The sequence below is a fragment of the Vigna unguiculata genome, chromosome 2, assembly GCF_004118075.2.
Source record: "Vigna unguiculata cultivar IT97K-499-35 chromosome 2, ASM411807v1, whole genome shotgun sequence".
NCBI lineage: Eukaryota > Viridiplantae > Streptophyta > Magnoliopsida > Fabales > Fabaceae > Vigna > Vigna unguiculata.
In genome coordinates, this window is record NC_040280.1 from 28,901,460 (window position 1) to 28,922,958 (window position 21,499).

Genomic DNA, 21,499 nt, shown 5'->3' on the forward strand with positions numbered 1-21,499 from the left:
GGAAAAGAAGAATAAGAAGAATAGTGGAGGAAGAAGACCAAATCGTGGTATTTTCTAGTAGATAATTATTGACAACAAAAATTCATCAATACTAAAGCAATCATGTGGTTGCCCAAGCATTAGTAAAACAACGCAATAAATGATCTTAAAGCTTGTTAGATATGCAAAAGAATTATATAGATTAAGCATTGTGATAATGCTCAATAATTGAGTGAGCATTTAAGTAGGTAAAAGACAAACAAACTTCATCACCTTTGGATATGGTTGCTTAAACGACAATAGTTCACCTGAATGAGAGAGAAGTTGTACCTACTCTTTCTTCTTTGGGGCTATAATGCTCAAGTGACATAATGCCACTCAAGAGAGACAATTTTATTAAGCTTAAGAAGGAAAGGTCGCTGAAGTGATATAAGTTTACTCAAGTGGTATATATTTGGGGTGATGGTGATGTTTCAACTAACATGTGAGGTTGTGTAGTTTTATATGTATTCATATTGATTTACATGTTTGATAGGTTTATTGAAGCACACAATTATACTTTCTAGTGCATAATGTAAGCAATTTGTGAATCATATGTTATTCTTGTGTGTATGTTTCTCTTGACGACTATGTGGTGAGAATGGTTACGATGGTATTGTAACTCCAAAGATTATAGTATTAAACATGTAACTCATTAAGAAAAGGAGATATCAAATATTTCATTGATGATCTAATCACATAAGTTGGATTTCAGGATGTGAGAAGCTAAATGCAGTGTTTTGTATTAATTTTTTTCTATAACATATGCATATAACTACCCTAATATAATAAAGTGATAATTTTAATTATGGTATTTCAATGGGCTGATTTTTAATCTATGTTAGACATGTTTAAAAAATCTTCTGAAAAGTATTGAGTGTGACAATTTGTATTGTTTCATTGATAACTTATAGTAAGTTTTCTTTAGATTACATAAGAAGCATGAACTAATGATCTTGATAAGTAAACGAGTTTAAGACAAGAAACAATAGTATATCAAATGAATTTAAACAAATAACAATTGACATTTATTAAATTGAAATGAGTAATTTGCATAAACAAATTGGAACTAGAAGAGCATGTCAATTTAGACAAGAACAAGTAAAAGGAAAATGTGGAGAAGAGTTAGGAGTGTAGAAGAAAAGTGCCACTTGAATCGGAGGAATGTTTTTAATCCTCATGATAAGTTTGTAGAATCGTCACTTTAACTCCTAAGATAAGAGTCAAACTAAAGAGATAAAGATAAATATATATAATAAGACCTCTTAAAATTCCTATGCTAATTCTACTCAAATGAGCCTAAATAAAAGATTTGGATCCTTACAAAATGGGTTCAAAATTTATGAAAAAAAAATAGAACATTTGAATTTTGAAATTTCAAACAAAATTCAAAATAACGTCCATGAATGATTAGTTGTTAGTTAGTTTTATCATGCTTCTCATGCGCATTCATGTTGATAAGAGTCGAACTAAAGAGATAGAGATGAATATATATATATATATATATATATATATATATATATATATATATATATATATATATATATATATATATATATATAAAAGACTCCTCAAAATTCATTCGCTAATTCTATTCAAAAGAATCTAAATAAATCTAAATAAAATATTTTTATCCCTAAAAAAGGGTCAAAATTTATGAAAAGAAAAAAAATGGAACATTGAAATTTTGAAATTTCAAAAGAAATTTAAAAAAATATCCATGAATGATTCACTTGAGTTGGTTTTATCATGCTTGCACATGCTTATTATGTTTGATTTTGAACTTGTTATCCATGTTGATAAAAGTCAAACTAAAGAGATAAAAATGAGTATATATAATAAGATCCCTCAAAATTTTTATGCTAATTATACTCATATGAATCTAGATAAATCTAAATAAGAAATTTGGATTCCTACAAAATGGGGTCAAAATTGATTAAAAGAAAAAAAATGTAACATTTGAATTTTGAAATTTCAAAAAGAAATTCAAAATAATGTCTATGAATGATCAGTTGTGAGTTGATTTTATTGTGCTTGCACATGGTTCTCAGGCTTGATTTTGAATATTTTATCATGTTGTCTTTAATCACTTCTTTGGTTGAGATGGCTAGCTTCTAATGGGCTTCATTTTAGAATAAGTAACGTTGCTCCCTTCTTTCTTTCTTCTTACACTCCTTGGACTTTGGTTGGGCACATCTTTATTGTCTTATTGGGCTTGAGATAAGCCCACTAATCCTAATCTAAACATTAATCATGGTTCCTATAATCATAGCAATTAAACCCTATAAATTATAAGTCCAAAAAATACAAAATAAAAAGAACGAATGACTTTTTTGTTGAGCAAGAACAACCTCTATATCATGTTTCTTGTAATTCTTCTATGAATGATGCGATTTTATTCATTTTTTTTCAATTACTCATGTACCATATACAATTCAATATTATTATGTTATTGGTTGGTGAATCATTTATAACTTGTTGTGTTTATATAATGCTGATATTATGAGAGTGTGATGTGATGATATATGGTTTATCTATTGGAATGATGGTTATTTTTAAATGAACTCACTTTATTTTATGTGTATATGTAATATGTTATGATCTAGTTAGTACGAAAACAAGTATGAATCAAATACCAATTATAATATTTCCAAACTAATTTTCTTAATTTTTTTTTAATAAATTTTCTCACCTAAACAAATTTTAAACTCAATATTATTAAATGTTTCTTTTTAATATTTTCCATCAACATTTTCGTTTATACGTATTCACTCAATATAAGTATCTTATTTTACTATAATCTTCCAACTCCATTCTTCATTTATATTGATGCAAACGAAGAAGAAATATTTGTTCCTTTTGATTTATCCGAACAAGTTATATTTAAATAGATCTCACATACTCATCTTAGATAAACTCTCTGATTAAATAATCATTTTTATGTTTCTTAATTATTTTTAAATAACTTCATGAGTCCTTAAATTAGTCAACATTAGTTAGAGATGCATTACACGTCTCCCCAAGTAGATTATCTTTATCATCTTAAACTATCTTTATATTTATCTGTATTTCTAATTTTCTCAGTCACTTGGTATACACGTGTTCACATGTGTCCTTTGCTAATCTCTCTTATTTACATTTACATTACGTTGTGCTGTATAATACAATAATAAAATAATACTAACAAAATGTAAGAAAAGTTATGTGAGTCTTTTCCTTTAATTAGAAGTGGACCCTAGTGACCATATATCATGGAGGTGGCTGGTTGCCATTATTTGAACGACACTAATTAGGCAAAACACTCAACAACAAAGTTTCCTAAAATGTTCTAAATAACTAAATTTGGTGAGCTGTCTCAATCTATTATAAATTTAAATAACTAAATAGAAAATAAAATCTAGATTTTTTAAAATAAATTAGTTGGAATTTTTACAGACTTAAATCTAAATCTACATTTTTTTTAAATGAAATAATTTAGTGGTTTATAAATAATTTTGATATCAGTTGGAATTTAAAAAAAAAAGTGATCATAAATTCAAAATAATTGAAAATCAATGCTAACAAATATATTTATAGAAAGTCTATCAAATTTGTAAAAAAGTTTTTTTGTCCAAAACTCATTATATATATATATATATATATATATATATATATATATATATATATATTTATTAGATAACCTTTTCCATTCCAATTATTTAGACAGGGGTAAGAGAAAATATAGGGTGAGATAAGATGCAGAGAGAGAAAAAGAAGCATTTGGTGTTGATTCACGTACGGCGGTGGCCATGGTGCATGGTGTTGGTATAAGGTGGCTGCATTGCTGAAATCGAGTGGACACAAAGTCACAGCTCTGGACATGGCTGCCTCCGGGATCCATCCGAAGCAGGCGGAGGAGCTGAATTCAATTTCAGAATACTATGAACCTTTGATGGAATTTCTTGAGAGCTTGGATGGTGAAGAGCGTGTGATCCTCGTCGGTCATAGCTTGGGAGGGGTCGGCGTGTCCTTAGCCATGGAAAAATTCCCCGAAAAGATTGCAGCAACGGTATTTGTCAGTTCCTGGATGCCTTCTCCCGATCTAAGCTTCTTCACTCTTTCTCAGGAGGTGCTGTATACTTTACTTTTTAATCTTCACATCACTACGTAAACTGCATGAATTTCCTCTCTTCACTCAATCTTATTTCATGTCTAAAGTCCCAGGCTCGTCGAAGATCGGAATCTAATTCGCACTCAAAATTTGATGATAACAACAGTAGTCAACCCAAAAGATCGATGAAATTCACACCCGAATTCTTAGCGTCCAATTTATACCAGCTCTCTCCACCTGAGGTATATGTACTTTGAAATAAAATAGATATATTACAATTTTTTTATGTAATTTTGTTTTCTTCTGTGATTTTAGTTGCTATATTTTTAAAACGAACTTAGGTTTTCCTATTACAATTGTTACTGATCACTTTTTTTTATTTTTAATTTTCAAACAAATATAAAGACGCACATGTGTTTTTTTTACCACAAAATATAAAGTTTTCACTCGCATGCGCACGGAAAAACTAGTAAGCAGAAGTGTTCATTTGTAATTTAAAATATCGAAAATTACTTAAAGCGTGGAAATTTATCCAAAATTTAAAACCATATCTTATAATAGAAAAAAAAACTTTTTAAAATATTGATTAAATCAAAGGAGCTGTTCAGAACATCGTGGAATGCTGCTAATTTATGAAGCAAAAAGATTTTTAAACTTGTGCTAGTCACGTAGGAATATGCCACACGTATACTTAGGGAGACATACATGCCCTTTTACTCTTTGTTGGTGAATCACAATAATAGTTCATATGGTTTTAATTTAGATGAAATCTTTTGTTTTGGTGGAACTAAGATGTTAAACTAGAACATCAATATGTATAACAATATCTTTTTATAAGGGTTAGAGTACTGTTCAATGTTTTTTTAATAAAATTTGTTCTTTGCAATAAAAAAAACAAATCTGCGTTAGGGTTTTTGGTGAAAACGTATATATAGATTGAGAATTAACAGTATAATTATGAGGCATTTGATGGAGTGTGCAGGACTTGACTTTGGCATTGTCATTGTTGAGACCCACTCGCATTTTTGGCGATGAAGAAATGTCGGGTGAGAATGCAAGAGTGACAGAAGAGAAGTATGGAAGTGTGAAGAGGGTATATATAATGTGCGAGCAAGACAACATTATCTTAAAAGAATACAGGAAAAGTGTATCATAAGAGAACATTATCTAAAAAGAAGATAGGAATATATAATATACTATATGTTTGTAGACGAGCTAAAAAGGTTTCATCAATCGCTTGAGTAATTTCCTCGAAGTTATTTCAGAGATGTTGACGTCATAATTTCTTTGGAGTGTCCCATAAGAAGAGGATACTTGCAAAAACGATTATGATACTAAGTCAATTCTTTAGTTTGAATAATAAATGTTATTCAAGTTTTTATACCCTGAAATATCAACCTACCTATGAAGTCATTATAGGTCATTGTGTGGATGCGTTTGGAATGATTTGATTAGTAGTTTATTAAAGGTATGATGATTTGTATGTAAACTTGGTAATTATTGCGTTAAATGGCCATGTTCGGTCAAGGCTTGTGTGTCATGTCGGCTATTGATATGAGATGAGATCTATTGATCATTGCATATATAGAATCCAAACACATAAAATGCAACGTAATTTAAAATAAAATAAAATTCTGGCCTTAAAATACATATATTAAATATTCTCACTATAATGTATATGTATTTAAATACAAATAATCAAGACTCAATAATTGAAAAAAAATATAAGTATTGAGTAAATTCACCTGACGCTAATATCCAATTACTAATCAAAGTTTACTTTATATACACAATTGCAAAATGTAATTAGGGTCATTTCTTAATAATGTGCATAAATCTTTTCAGGTTTCCTATCATATTATACATTTATCCATATGATTTAAATTGTCAATTGTGAATATAACCCTAAGGATTCAGAAGGAAAATTATTTTCTTATTCGGTAACTTTTTAGATTCGTTAATAGGAAAAAAATGATACAAATTTCATATTAAGCTAAGAAGAGTAAAATACATATTTAATGTATATAATTTGTAATTTTAGTAATATATTGTTTTTCTTAAAGAGCTAGTTTAAACGTGCACTTAATACGAACCAATAGAGAAATTTAAAAGTTTAACAACCTTTTGGCAGGGTCAAACTTGAAATTAAAATTAATATTATGTTCAACGTACAATACATAGAATTTAAGAGTGAAAACGACACAAGCAAGACCAATGCCTAGATTTTAAGAAGAAAATTTATCATTTCCCCGTTTTCAACCAATTTCTTTTAGTTTTTTAAATAATATATTTTAATAATCCTACATTATTATTAAGCTTGTTTCTTAGTAACAATCTTATAGCCAATTAAAAGTAGTTAATAAAAACTCACTTTTATTAAAAAGAAATCTATATTAAATTGAATGCTTTTTAGTTAGTGTATAACAAATTTTAAATATTATATTAATTTTAATTAGAGATGGGGATGAAGAACTGGTCTTGCTAGATGAAAAAGATTAGTTGTGGAATTGATGAGGTGGGGATGGACTGTGATTGAGATTGTGATTATTGTGGGTCAAAGTCCAATTTTTGTGCCAACTTTTTTATTATTGATTTTCTTCATGCGGACTCGCTATTCGACGTTCATCTAGATCGTACGTTTTGTTTGAAGAGATAATATCACGTATTATCATTAATTTTAATATATTTTTAGATTTCAAATTGTATTTTAAAATTGAAATTTATTTTTATTTTAAATTTTAATATTGTTTGATTTATAAATTTTAAATATGGATATATGTATTTTTTTATTTTATATATTTGAATTATTTATAAGATTTGACACATTTTAATTTAAAATTATATTTAATATGTAAAAGAAATTATTATTATTGTACCAAATTTAAAATAATTTTATTTATTTATTTTTTAAATTTAAGATAAAAAAGTATCAAAATTTAAAATGATGACGAATTTCAATTTTATATCTAAATATAAGATTTATAAATATATTTAACTTTTTACTGTGTGCAACAAAATTAAATTATTAAAAATATGTTTTCATATTAAGTTTGAGTTTAATTTTTAACAATAATTTTTCTATTTTTCCTCTATTTAATTTTGAAGCACTAACGGCCATCATCTTACACTTCACATAAAATTGGTCATTTGACGAGGAGAGGAAGAAATTTTCTAAAAGACAATATGATATCTTGAATGGAATTCTCGGTGTACTTTGGTTTAAAATGAAATTTTACATGTATATGATGTTTGTGTTGGTCAAGTATTTTTTTATTTTTGTAACCTATCAGAACAATAAGAGTGATAAAATTTTAGGTAAACAAAAGTGGTATCAGAATAATAAGAGTGATATAATTTTATGTAAACAAAAGTGGTAGATTAAGTTTATGTTCCAAAACTCATTTTCCGATTTTGCTATTTTCTTGTAATTTAATATACAACAATTATAAAAGAAAAAGATGTATGGTTTAAAATTATTTTTTATTATTATTTTTGTCTCATTTGATTTTTGTATTTGAATTGAGATAACCATGCTCCTATTAATATATTTGTTTTTATCGATAAAAAAATATAAAAAACCTTTTCATCATAAAATTACATATAAAAATAAATAAACTTTAAACTTTAATTTTTTTAATTTTTTATTCAAATGATGTATTTTAATCTTAAAAAAAAATATCCATCTGATAAATAAATTATTTCTTAAATTAACTAATCTAAACACATCACTAATTTTACATTTACTATAACATGATGGATAAATCTTGTATGATTGAATTCAGAATTTAAAATACATGTTAAGGAATGAAAGAAAATGGACAGACATGTATATTTATTTAGTAGAGACATAAAGCATAGAAGGTGTGAATAAGCAGAGAAGTGAGAGAGATGGAGGGGGAGAAGAAGAGGCGTCTGGTATTGATTCACGGAGCCTACCATGGAGCCTGGTGTTGGTACAAAGTCTCTACTCTCCTCAATTCCGCCGGACTCCAAGTCACGTCACTCGACATGCCTGCGTCCGGCATCGATCCAAAGCAGGTGCTTGACATCACTTCAGTTTCAGAATATGTTGAACCTTTGTTCCAATTTCTACGTTCTTTGCCAGCAGAGGAACGAGTCATCCTTGTGGGTCATAGTTTTGGAGGCTTATGCATTTCTCTAGCCATGGAATCCTTCCCCCACAAAATCGCTGCTGCGGTTTTCCTTACCGGTTGGATGCCAGGTCCCCACCTCAGCTATCTCTCACTGATGCAAGAGGTACCAACCGTTCCTTCTACCATTGTTTCATCTCTCTGTTACTCTCACAATTTAATTTATTTTTCTCCAGTTCAAGCACAGGTTAAGCTTGAAATTCAATTTGGGCGCAAAGACTGTGTCTGATGAAAATACTAACAGTGATGATCCGAAGCCATATATGACATGTGATCTTCAAAACTTAGCATCCAACGTCTACCAACAATCTCCACCCGAGGTATATGTCTTTTCAAGTTGTTTTCAAAATATTATCAAGAATTAAGCATTATATTATTTTTAGCATTCAACTTTACAGAAAGTGTCTTGATTAAGCATGATATTGGGATGGCATGCGTAAATGAATCAGGACCTGACCCTGGCGTTTTCACTTTTGAGACCCTTTCCCATCTTCGGTGATGAAGATTTGCGAGAGAATACACAACTCACGGAAGAAAAGCATGGAACTGTGGCGAGAGTGTATATAGTGTGCGAACAAGACAAAATAATGGAGCAGGATTTTCAAGTGTCGATCGTTGAAAGAAATCCTCCTAATGAGGTTAAGGTGATTGCTGGAGCTGATCACATGCCCATGTTGTCTAAACCGCAAGAGCTTTTCTCTTACCTTCAACAGATTGCCGACAACTATTACTAGCATTTCAGTGTTGAATTTATTTCTGCAATTATGTGTGATCACCATAAAGATCAGCAAATCAATTTTATTATGGTTACCAGGTGAGACATTTGTACCTTCCCAGATATTTGTAGATGGTCTTATGAATGTGCTTCTCTACTTTATGAAACCATTCTATTAGTGTATAAAAACCAATTAATACACGTTATAAATAATCTATCTAAATCTATCATGAATGACTTTCTCTAACCTTTGATCTTTAGTGTCTTATTTATTGACGATCAATGAGTCATCAATCATCAAAAAAATAATATAAAAAATTAATTTTCATTTTAATATTTTCATTTTTTATAAAAAACATTCTTCATTATATTGTATATATTCTTTTTTAAATGAGTTTTACGTAGATGATTGTGATGGTAGTTAAAATGAATATTTAATCTATAAAATTATGAGATTTTAAGGTTTTAGGTTACGAGTAAAATCATATATATCATCGTGTTTTTCTACTAAACCAATTATTCACCTTTTTAAGTAAATATATTGAGTTCAAATAAAATCGAAATCTAATTAAAATTTAGTACGATTACAAATTCACTGTCATGTATATTATTAACTACAATACCACCAAATAAAAAAAAATACCGTTAAAATTCACCGAGCATTCATTCACCTTCTTGAATTAATTTCAATTAAAATAAAATTCAATTAAAGATGATAAATGAAATTTTAATTATAAAAAAATTAAAATGTAATTAAAAATTGAGTGTTTTTTTTATATGTTAGGTTTAGGTATCACTTCTGGGGAGATACAACACCAATGAGACCTGAGCTCAACCACATAAGGTATTGATACCACTCTCAACCTAAAACCTTAAGACAATGAGTTTATGGGTCTTTATTCTTATGTAGTGCTCCACTTTCTCATTTCTAGCAAATGTGGGACTTAGAATCACACTTGAATTCCTAACAGTTAGGATTGTAAGTGATTTTTACAAAGTAATTAGTTTTGTAGACTTAAATTTGATGAAGCATGGATAAAAGAATTGAATTTATTTTAATAATTTGTTACTTTTATATTTTGAAAATAAAATGTATATTTCGATTTATGATTTTATAAATTCTTTACAATCTTAACTATAATTTTATTTTAACTATTGTTATAATATTTTTTTATCAAAAAGTATGTTTTTGTAATGTCCCATATTTATTAAACATAATTTACATATAAAAAAATAAAATATAAATTTGTATTGTAATATCTTTATATTTTATTTATTATATCATGTGTTATTATCTTTAACCTAATCTACCTTTTATTACGTATAATCATAGTACTTAATAAGCTTATATGTAAATGTAAATCAATTTAAATTGTAATCAGATAAAAAAATGACATCTTTTGTTTAAAAGCATAATATTTGAATTATTTGTAATTGAATTATCTTATGTTTTAAATATTTAGTTAAATAAAATAATGATTTTTAAGATGATTTAGATGTAATGTTAAGTTGTACTTTAACATGTTAAAGTCCAATCAAGGAATAGATATATAACAAAATATCACCTGAAAATATTAACCATGTCAAAGATTGTTAAAGCCAATAGAAATATAAATCTATATCTATGGAAAGTCATAGAGGAATATGATGTTCCTCCGTATAACATATCACATATCACATATATTTCTCATATTTCTAAAAAGTCCTAAAAATTTCAAGAGTGGTATCAGAGCCGATGGTTCGGAGTGATTGACCACATAACCATAACACAAAAAAGGAGTCACTGAAGTGACTGACCGCATAACCACAACCAAAAAGGGGTCACTCATACACCTAAAGGAAAATATATCATATGAAAAATAAAAAAAGGGATTCACTGTTGATGGGAGATTGTTGGAAATAGTCCTAGTGTAAGTCAAAAGTCCTACATTGGATAGAATAAATAAAGTTAAACACTATATAAGAATAAAAGTCCATAACACTATTGTCTTATGGTTTTTTTTATAAAAGTGGTGTCAAATGTCTTATGTGTGTAAAACTAATGTCATACAACAATATATAACATATCACATATATTTATCATATTTTCAAAAATCCTAAAAATTTCAAGAGTTTTATATTCATATATTAGTCTCAACCTAAGTAAATATATGTGATATATCTATATAGTCATAATTTTTTTATGTGTATATCTTTTTATTCTTGACAATATGCATAATGCAGTAATAAAAGTACATGTGTGACTTGGGAGCTGATACAGAAAAATCTATTACAAGTATATATAAAATTTAAGTTCTATATAGTTATACTTTCTAAAAATTGAAAGAGAGATATATTTTGTTATGGATATAATTATTATTTTGTTTTAATTTTTTGAAATTTAAAAGATAATAATATAACATTTCTTTCATATTTTGAAATTGAGCATTTTTTTAATACCAGAACTTGAATTATGTGTAACTCTAGAGCTAACATATTATCGTCATATATTAAGAATGATAATCCAGTTTCACAAGAATTGTAATTTGCGCAACTGTCATCAACTATGAAGATTACAAAAAAAAAATGAAAAAATTTAAAATATTCATACAATAGTATTTTGCTAATTAACTCTTTGATTTTAAGTTTATGAAATATACTATGACCAATATATTAAATATAACAAAGGAATATATAGTAGAATATGTTATCCATATATACTAAAAATTATAATAGTAAATATACATTTAACTTTATGCATGCATAAAAAAATTTAGATAACTCTTACATTTTCAATTTGACAAATTATTAATTTTTACTTGAATAATCTAATATAAACATAACTAAAAATATTTAGGTACTACTTTCACATCATACACATTATTAAACAACTATAAAATGACAAAATCATATATGCAAATCATGCTATTAATTACAATAGAATGACACAATTAAAACTCTATCACATTTAAAATAGAGATGGGAACAAATATACAAGAGAGGAGGAACATTAAAAAGTAAAATTTATATGAGTCATAACATTATCAAATTTTACTATCTCTTCACGATTATTAGACAACTTAACATAATACCTAATTTTAGTCCTTGTTAATGAAAACATCTAAATCCGAAATATATTTTCTCCTACAAAACTTACATGCAACACATGATCATTTTGTATGTCACAAAACTCAAACATCTTTACAATACTCCAATAAATAAATAAATAAATAACTTTCAAATTCATCGTTATCAATCACGAGAAAACAACTATTTCTTAATAAATTAACTATTCTAATATTATCAAACATCACTTGTTATTTTTTTTATTAAACTTTTGTTCTAAGCAATAAGAAAAGACAAAACCCGGGCTACGGGTCTAAAGACTAGCTATATTATAAATATGAATACATCTTTTAGCATTGAATACACAATTTAAAATACTTTTTATCAATTGAAAGAAAATGGACCAATATATCTATTTAGTAGAGACGTAAAGCATTGAACTCTGCTGATAAAAAAAAAACGTAAAGCATTGAAATAGTGAGAAGATGGAGGGGAAGAAGAAGCGGCGTCTGGTGTTGGTTCACGGAGCACAGCATGGAGGCTGGTGTTGGTATAAGCTCTCTGCTCTTCTCAATTCCGCCGGAATCCAAGTCACGTCTCTCGACATGGCGGCGTCCGGCATCGATCCAAAGCAGGTGCTTGACATCACTTCCGTTTCAGAATATGTTGAACCTTTGCTCCAATTTCTACGCTCTTTGCCAGCAGAGGAACGAGTCATCCTTGTAGGTCACAGTTTTGGAGGCTTATGCATTTCTCTAGCCATGGAATTCTTCCCCCACAAAATTGCTGCTGCGGTTTTCGTCACCGCCTGGATGCCAGGTCCCCACCTCAGCTATCTCTCACTGAAGCAAGAGGTACCAACAATTAATTCCTTCTATGTCTAAACTGCTATTCTCTCTGTTACTCAATTTAATTTCATTTTCTATAGTTCAACCACAGATTAAGCTTGAAATCCAATTTTGACTCAGAGGCTGTGTCTGATGAAAATTCCAACAGTCATCAGAAGCGATATATACCACCCGATCCTCAAAACTTAGCATCCAACGTCTACCACCTATCTCCACCCGAGGTATATATATGTCTTTTCAAGCTGTTTTCAAATTATTATCCGGAATTAGTCTCTTCAAAAACTTTAACCAGGAAACAAAATTTTTAGCATTCAACTGTCTTCCTACTACGACAAGAATTAGTCTCGTGAACCGTTGAAACGAATTTCATTTGCACTCTTGTGGTTTCACAAACACGCGCGCAGAAACTGTTTGTAGTTATAACAGATACTGAGAATTGTTTGAGTAAGCTTCGAAATCAATTTATAAAAATATTAGAAATTGAGTATTATTGATTAAGATCAGTCTACAAATTTATTTATCGTCGTGATAATATTGATAGATTAAGAATAAACCGACAGAAAAGTAGTTTATGAAGCAGTGATTTTACAGACGATTGCAAAAATGTATTAACCATGGTATGTGTAAATGAACAAGGACTTGACCCTGGCGTTGTCACTAGTGAGACCCTTTCCCATCTTCAGTTATGAAGATTTGCGAGAGAATACACAACTCACTGAAGAGAAGCATGGAACTGTGGGCAGAGTCTATATAGTGTGTGAAGAAGACAAATTAATAGAGCAGGATTTTCAATTGTCAATGGTCGAAAGAAACCCTCCTGATGAGGTTAAAGTGATTGCTGGAGCTGATCACATGCCCATGTTGTCTAAACCGCAAGAGCTTTTCTCTTACCTTCAACAGATTGCTGACAACTATTACTAGCATTTCAGTGTTGAATTTATTTCTGCAATTATGTGTGATCACCATAAAGATCAGCAAATACATTTTATGATGGTTACCAGGTGAGACATTTGTACCTTCCCACAAATTTATATATGGTCCTATGAATTTTGATTCTCTACTTTATTTAACCATTAAACCATTTCATTAGCTTTTGAATTCTACATAATAATTTCAATCGTAGTATTATAATTGTGAGTAGACTAATGGGATATTTATTACCCTCTAACTAAATTTGAATGATAACTTGTGTTCTTTTTGGAAATATTATATAAAAGAGAACTGGCCAGTTATATAAATTTTAAAATTAAAAAAATAAAATATGTATAGAAAAGAAATTTTTAAAATAAATGTCAAAGAGAAAAAAAAAATTAAAATAATGATTAAAAATGAATTATTTATAAAATAATTAATTTTTAAAATAATAATTAAGAATAAAATTGAAATAACGAAATATGAAAAAAAATATATTTCTTTATATTATATATATATATATATATATATATATATATATATATATAATATTTATTGCGGATTAAAAAATCTATCGAATCGTGACCAAAGTGTAATACGAAGAAGACGAAGTCTATAACTCAGTTGCAACTAATTTTGCTTATTGTCGCTGTGGAAATTAACATATAATGGAAATTCATATGTAAAGCTTCACTAAGGTGTTCTTGTTCTAGCCATAAATAATTTCTTTGGAATTAGTTGTACAATTACTTATTTACTAAGCTGTTTATTTCTCTTGATGACTTGAGAGAGCTGGGCCGGTGAACCATTTCAGCCTAAACTCCATGATGTTCAGGCCATTACTTTGTGCACTCTGATAATTACTACCTGCAGCCCCAAAACAAACAAAAGGAAAAGATTCAAAAACCTTCCATCACACTACCGTTGCTGTTGTCATTTTCATCATCACCGTCGCTACAAAGGAAGAAGAGAGGGAGAATGATGCAAAGAAAAAGAGAAAAAATGAAAAGAAAAAAATATATTATTTTAAAAAAATTATTTCTGAAATGTTTCAGAAATTTTTTTTTTTAAGACATTTCATGTAGAAATGTTTCAGAAAACTTATTAAAGAAGACATCATACATATTCTGAAAATTTTATTTTGAAAATCTTACATTGAAAAGCTTATTTCAAAATGCATTTCATATGTTTCGAAAATTTCATTCCAAAAATTTTGTTCTTAAAATTTCGTTCTAAAAATATTATTTCAAAACTTTTCCAAAACATATAATCCAAAAGTTACTTTTTCAAAGACAAAAAGATTATTTTGAAAATTTGATGGGATGTGCAAAAAAATGGGAGTGCGATAAGTAAAAGCCCGATGCTCAATCTAAATGACTATTTCTTGGACATCTTGGATTTACGGTTAAATGACATTTACTTTACTTTATTTAACACTTCTTAACAAAAAAAAGATAGTTTAATAAATATAACTATTAAATTAGATAATATTATTTTACTTTAAAAAATATTCTCACGAAAATAAAAATAAAATGTTTTGCCTAATAAAGTTATTTCACTGAAAGGCTACTTCAAAAAGAAATTAGTAGATGTAATAAAATTTCATTGAGACCATATATTAATCTTTCAGGAAATGTGTGAAAAACCATACAATACGACTTAAAATTTTTTTTTAATTATTTAAAGAAACTATCCATATTCATGATTCTCTCATACTTTTTTTTGCATAGATCTTTGGACTTAAAATCTACTCATTTTAGTTGTTCTCATATTTTTCAATCGTTCTAATCATATATGATAAAGCTGAAACAGATTCATGTGTATATATTAATTAAGGACTAAAGCTATAAAAGCTTAAACAGATTCATGTGTATATGTTAAGGACCAAAGCTACAAGTAGCGACGTAAAACACAAGTATATAAATTAATGAGTAATTAAACTTATCCGTGGCCAAGGACAATTTTACTAACACAATGGTTAATAAAAAGTTGTAACTATGAACTACCTAGGGTGGATATATAATTTTTAACTCCATAAATTAAAACGGCACAACTAGAGAACATCACAAGTTGATTTACATCCTATGTACAAAATCTACAGGATGCGTCAAATTGTGCTGTCATTGTTGGAAATTTCATGAAAAAACATCATAATATATGTTACTATTTGTGTACTTTTATATAACATAAAACTCCAACTTAGGTCAAATACATAACCACCGATATGACGCTGGAAAAGTTTTGTGAGAACGTTTAAAGTTGGCATTGAAAGATTGATACATTACATGTTCATGTAAGAGGGTTGAGTGAAAATAGGAAAACATTTGGAGAAGCATGTGGAAAATGTTCCTCGTATTCCCTTTCCCATTTGTAGAGATTGTTGAGAAGTTGTTTAAAGCTGCATCAACGAAAGTATTTAAATTGCAGGATTTTATTAATTTCTAGGCCAATGTGCGACGAGGCAGAGGAATCTGCTGTGTTATCGTTTCCTTTTCCTTTATCTCTTTGTTCCTCCTTTATCAGAGTTTATGTACAGCACATGTTTCAATCTTCTTACAACATTATTATGGCTCACATATCATTGCTTCACCAATCAGTTGCTACACATCATGCTACCTCCATCAAAAGTCTCTTCAAGCAATCTACGAGCTTTGTTTTCCAAATATTTAACCAAATGGACAATCATGCTCTAATGTAGTGTTAGTATCTTCTTTAAAATGATACTATTCATAAAGACAAAACATATATCAATGTGTTAGGAATCCAAGTGTGAGTCTAAGTCCCATATTGACCAGAAATGAGAAGTAGAGCATCATATAAGAATCAATGCCCATAAACTCATCGCCTTAAAGTTTTGGGTTGAGAGTGGTGTCAATGCTTTATGTGGTTGGGTTCAGGTCTTATTGATGTTTGATCTTTCCAGTGATACTCCTCCTTAAAATCACCCTGAGAAGGAAATTATTAGAAATCCAAGTGTGAGTCTAAGTCCCACATTGACCAAAAATGAGAAATCCAAGGAGTCCACAACTGTTTTGTAGCTGTGAGGAATTAAAAATAAAATCTCATCACATTGTAAAGGTAGCTACTTACTAAAAATTGTTTCCACTATAATGATTCCAATAATATCATAAGTTTTCAACTCTAAGATATTCCACCAGGGAAAGAAGATAGACCGTGAAGTAACGACTCTCAGTGTGTGTCAAGTAAGGTATACATTATATTTAATTATCATAATTATGATTGAAATAAAAAATTATGTAATTTTAAAAATGGCATCGTGACTTTCTTTTAATAGTTATGTATATATTAGTCTTAACCATTAACGCATAATCATAGATTTATTTTAACACTAAAATAGTTAAAATTTATTTTTTTTACTCCTAAAAAAATATTTGCATAACCTCACTATAAAACTCTAAAAATAAATATACTAAACAACATCAAGCATATATCCATTACTTAAATTGACAATAATTTCAGATAAATGTGATGGATTGTCAAGGGAAAATTATTAGCAAAAATGCTAATTAATGTGTATAATCATCATCCAGATTAACTATAAAAAGAAAAAAAAAGTCAATTTGCTTGGTATATTCACCATATCACTATAGAATTTTAAGGGGAAAAATTAATTAATTGGCATCAAGTGGAGACAACAACAGAGGTACATGTGTAGGGTTTGATGAAATGATATAACGTTAGACCCCATTACCCATTAACTCCCCTTCTAAGCAGAGGAGAAATTAGAAACGACAAGCTTATCATAAAAATCATAGTCATTATCTAGTATACATCAATCAGTAACACTATAGCCACTTATTTATCACAAGCATAATTGCTCTAATAGGACAATAAAATAATGAAATTAAGCGTGCGATTTTAATTATCTGTAATTAGTTGTTGGGTGAGAGGGGCCCTTTGAGATAGTGATTTTTCATAGTTTGCTGGTAAAGAATTCTATATATCATTGTCCCAAAATTGGGTTCGCTGCTTTATTGGTTTCTATGCGCTTGAAAGCTAATCTATAAAGATTCGTTGAATTGATATGAATGACGGTGCATTGTTTTCTAATGCTTGTGCTTCCATTTTCCAGGTGGCTTTGCTAGAAAAGAAGATGCATGCAGGTGGTTAGAGACTGAGTTGTTGGGAAAACAGCACTGCACACCATTTTATTTAGGCTTTATCATCGTATTAATTTTATGCGAAATATGATAACATAATTATATAATGGAAAATTTAGGGTCTATAACTCCGACCACCACTCCTGGAGGGCTTCCATGCTTTCCTCAATGATAGTTGTCTCCGGCAAGGTGCTTTCTTCCACGGAGGCTTGTACTTCATCACCTTGAAACCGTTTTCTGTGGTGCATTTCAATTTAGAGAATGGTAAGTGAAACACGTGGCTGAGTTGTTCCCACAACTCACCTCTCAAAATTAATTAATTAATTAAATAAATATTTAAGAAAAAGAAAAGTGAACTCGTTATTTTAGAGAACAAATTCAATTTTTATTTATACATAAACTGTCTTTATATAGTACGACTTTGTTTTTTTGAAAAAAAAAAAAAAGAAATCGATTGGGTGGAGGACTACTTCACCTGTAATGTCGTCCTCCACCCTCATGATTTCTTATTTGACAAAAAAAAATTCAAAAGATCATATTTTACAAATTTAACATCAAATCCACCCTCAAATACAAAAAAAAAAAAAAAAAAAAAAAAAAAAAAAAAACCTCTTTTAAAATATCGAAATTTCGAAGTTTAAAACGGAGGATGCAGTGATGAATGATGTGAGACTAATTAAACATTTAGTTTCATATTGCTTAAAATTGGGTAATTAAGCAAGTAGAGCCCCGGAAGTATGCAGGCCGTGGTAAGTAATGAACAGAAAATTGTCTCAACGGTTTTGTTGGTCGTTCCAACTTGATGTTAGAAATTAGAAAGCTTAGGGGGTCCGACACATTAGGGAATCTTCCCAACAATAACTTTTGTCAGCTTTCAAACCTCACTCCTCAATCAATACCTATACTATACCTATGCATGTAAGCGTATTTTGCTGCTTTTAAGGTAGGGACCATCCAACATGGCTAACAAAATCTACAACGTGAACAACCATTTATTCACCTCTCTTCATCTCTTTTCCAACATCCATCACTCTAACATTTTCTACACATTTTTTCCTTTGCTTCTTTGCCTTTCAGGATTATGCTCTAGCTACCTTCCATCCTTCCATGGCCTTGGGTCTATGAAGAAGACATATGTAATGTTTTAGCTAAAATCGCTTCTCTTTGCATGTGCTATACACACATAGATCTATATAGGTATCCGACACTGACCATGCTTTTTGTTATAAGGCCATGTTCGAGGCTTTCGTGTACATTTATATGCATATGGAACATAGAGGATCTATATACACCCAAACACAGACGCTTCCATATGATGAAATATCGGAAATTTTACCTGTAATCAACATCCTTAATTAAAACCTAATCACATGCGATCTTATTAGACTGGAGAGTCGGTGATTATCGATCAATATCAATACTTGCATCTATCATGTTATGACGATTAGAAAGGAGAAGAAGGAAAAAAAAAAGTTGGAAAAATGAGAAAAAGGCTAAATGGGAGGAGGCATGAGAAAGCTGTAGTGTTGGATAAGAAGAAACATGAGACATGAGTAGGGTCCATGACCCATGTATATAGGAATATAGGTTTATTCAATTTTTTATCCCATATCGTTCATCTCCTTCCATGTTCCTATACTCCTATATGGTGGTAATGTAATAGTTAATATGATATAAAAAGACGAAAGAAGAGAAAAAAAATGTCAAATAATCAATTTTGATATTTAGAGGACAGATTTTCGAAACTTACTTGAAGAAGTCGTGTCCTCTCAAAACGAGTTCAAAGTATGTAATTTTTTTTTTCTGAAATTGAAGTTATTGAAGATTAACGACTTCAAGCAGAAGACGTGTGGGATTTTAATTTGGTCACATAATAGGAATTTTTTAATCCTATATCACCTCTGCATGACTTACCCATTAACCCTAAGTATTTCACAATCTAGCGTGCTGCTTAATATGTTCGAAAATCTATCCTGTCCCTTTTAAAAAGCAGAAGGAAGTGAAAGAGAGATGAGGAAGCAAGGCAATGGCACTGCCCGCGTTGCCCAGGCTGTCGTCTTTAGCGAAAGCTGGCGTCGTTTCCGGTCTGCCCGCTGAAGTGCATGCCAACTTTCCGTTGTTTAGGAAAGGAAAAGAATAAAGTTAATTTTGCACTCCAACTGAACATAGCAGCAAAAAACACTCACTCCCTTACTGTCTCTATCTACCTTTCTTTTTCATTCTCTCTAATGCCAATCCCTATACCATAGCATTAGCATGCATGAATCTACTAACATCACAAAAACAACAAAAACCCAAAATCCATCTTCTCAATCCTCATACTCTACCTCTCCGCAAGCCACGCGGGTTTATTCCTCTCACTAACACCATTTTTTTCTTTCCACATCCATCACATCACATAACAAATTATCGATCCCAATAATTCATATTCCCAGTTTCTCCCTCTCTCACTTTCCCTTTCCCTCCACTAATTTCCTTCATTCTTCGTTTAACCATGATTCTCATTTTTCAATTTTCATTTGTTAGTCGCAATCTACGCTTGGTCCACATTTCTGTATGTAATGAACATGTCGTACACTTCAATTTCCCTTTTACCAAGTTGGACCAAGTGTGAAAGGGAGCCTTAATTAGTTTTCTTTTGTTAATTAAATAGTCTAAATAATTTTGGTCGCTAGATTCTGTTTGTGGTTTTTAATAATTTTGAGGGGATAAATGTTTTTATATTAATAATTGTCAGTGCTCCGTCAATTCCATTAGATTTTATAGCAAGACTGAGGGGACAATATCGGATGTAAATATATTTAACAAAAAAACCAAGATTTTGTTGAGATATCACCAATTAATAGGTTGTTTTGACAATTATGCTATCTTGCAAACCTCTTTTTCCATAAGCTTTTTTACCACTTTCTTCCTCTAACTAAAATTTTCTTGTCTTTTATCATCATCTTTGTAAAATGGTTTCGGGTCAAAATGCAGGGTTAAAACAGCAATTTACGGGTCAAAATGAATGATTGTGGTTACTCTGTCAGCTCCGTGTGTAATCAGTGGATTATACATGGTTACAGTTCATATGACAATGCGTGGCAAGTTGACAGATTCATAAGATGATGCTGAGTGTCTTGTTTTCATTAGGAAAGTGGTATAAAAAGTAATGGACATTAATTTGGTGAGAACAACTTATGGTCAAGAAGACCAAAGTCTTTGTTTTATAACATGTACAATTTCTCATTACTGCATGGTTTTTGGACAATTCATGTCATATCACACGAAGACACAAAAGCGTTCTTGTCATCTCTCCTATGCAACCATCGTGCATCCAATTCTAGTTTGGAAATGTTTATCTGTGTTTCACGTGACATTTATTTTCTATCTTTAACAACCCTTTCTAGTAATTTTATATATTTTTTTATATTATAAATAAATAATTTAACTGGCACAATACATATAATAAATAAAGTAGTGAAACTATGTTTATTTTTTTAATGATAAATAATAATAATAATAATATTATTATTATTATAAATATAAAATTAAATATAAATAATTTTTATTTTTATTATAAATAGCTTTTATTAGTTATTGTGTAGATAATATTTAAT

General features: G+C 29.5%; 3 protein-coding genes across 4 annotated transcripts; all 3 read left to right on the forward strand.

Annotated features, from left to right (window-relative positions):
• Nucleotides 1-3,753: 3,753 nt before the first annotated feature.
• Nucleotides 3,754-5,644, forward strand: LOC114171652 (putative inactive methylesterase 20). Its single transcript, XM_028056539.1, is given in 4 exon segments — nt 3,754-3,792; nt 3,794-4,126; nt 4,216-4,350; nt 5,091-5,644. Coding segments are annotated over 4 exon segments (681 nt in total). The 3' UTR covers nt 5,265-5,644.
• Nucleotides 5,645-7,945: 2,301 nt separating this feature from the next.
• LOC114171638 (methylesterase 3-like) lies at nt 7,946-9,934 on the forward strand. Of its 2 annotated transcripts, XR_003601599.1 has the most exons (4): nt 7,946-8,365; nt 8,436-8,579; nt 8,709-9,073; nt 9,759-9,934. XR_003601599.1 is itself a non-coding variant. In XM_028056535.1 (3 exons), exons 1-3 carry the CDS (start codon nt 7,997-7,999, stop codon nt 8,991-8,993), a joined length of 798 nt encoding a protein of 265 aa, XP_027912336.1. In that variant the 5' UTR covers nt 7,946-7,996; the 3' UTR covers nt 8,994-9,163. The 2 variants fall into 2 exon arrangements, 1 of the variants encoding a protein (XP_027912336.1); XM_028056535.1 differs by lacking the exon at nt 9,759-9,934 and having other exon boundaries at nt 8,709-9,163.
• Nucleotides 9,935-12,436: 2,502 nt separating this feature from the next.
• Nucleotides 12,437-13,937, forward strand: LOC114171000 (methylesterase 3-like). Its single transcript, XM_028056324.1, has 3 exons — nt 12,437-12,873; nt 12,948-13,088; nt 13,504-13,937. Exons 1-3 carry the CDS (start codon nt 12,505-12,507, stop codon nt 13,786-13,788), a joined length of 795 nt encoding a protein of 264 aa, XP_027912125.1. The 5' UTR covers nt 12,437-12,504; the 3' UTR covers nt 13,789-13,937.
• Nucleotides 13,938-21,499: the final 7,562 nt, after the last annotated feature.

Bases quoted from the DNA above. Each gene is read 5' to 3' on its own strand.
- LOC114171000 (XM_028056324.1), top strand. From the start codon at position 12,505: ATGGAGGGGAAGAAGAAGCGGCGTCTGGTGTTGGTTCACGGAGCACAG. The intron at 12,874-12,947 runs GTACCAACAATT...CATTTTCTATAG, and splicing joins ATCTCTCACTGAAGCAAGAG to TTCAACCACAGATTAAGCTT. The intron at 13,089-13,503 runs GTATATATATGT...TAAATGAACAAG, and splicing joins ACCACCTATCTCCACCCGAG to GACTTGACCCTGGCGTTGTC.
- LOC114171638 (XM_028056535.1), top strand. From the start codon at position 7,997: ATGGAGGGGGAGAAGAAGAGGCGTCTGGTATTGATTCACGGAGCCTAC. The intron at 8,366-8,435 runs GTACCAACCGTT...ATTTTTCTCCAG, and splicing joins ATCTCTCACTGATGCAAGAG to TTCAAGCACAGGTTAAGCTT. The intron at 8,580-8,708 runs GTATATGTCTTT...TAAATGAATCAG, and splicing joins ACCAACAATCTCCACCCGAG to GACCTGACCCTGGCGTTTTC.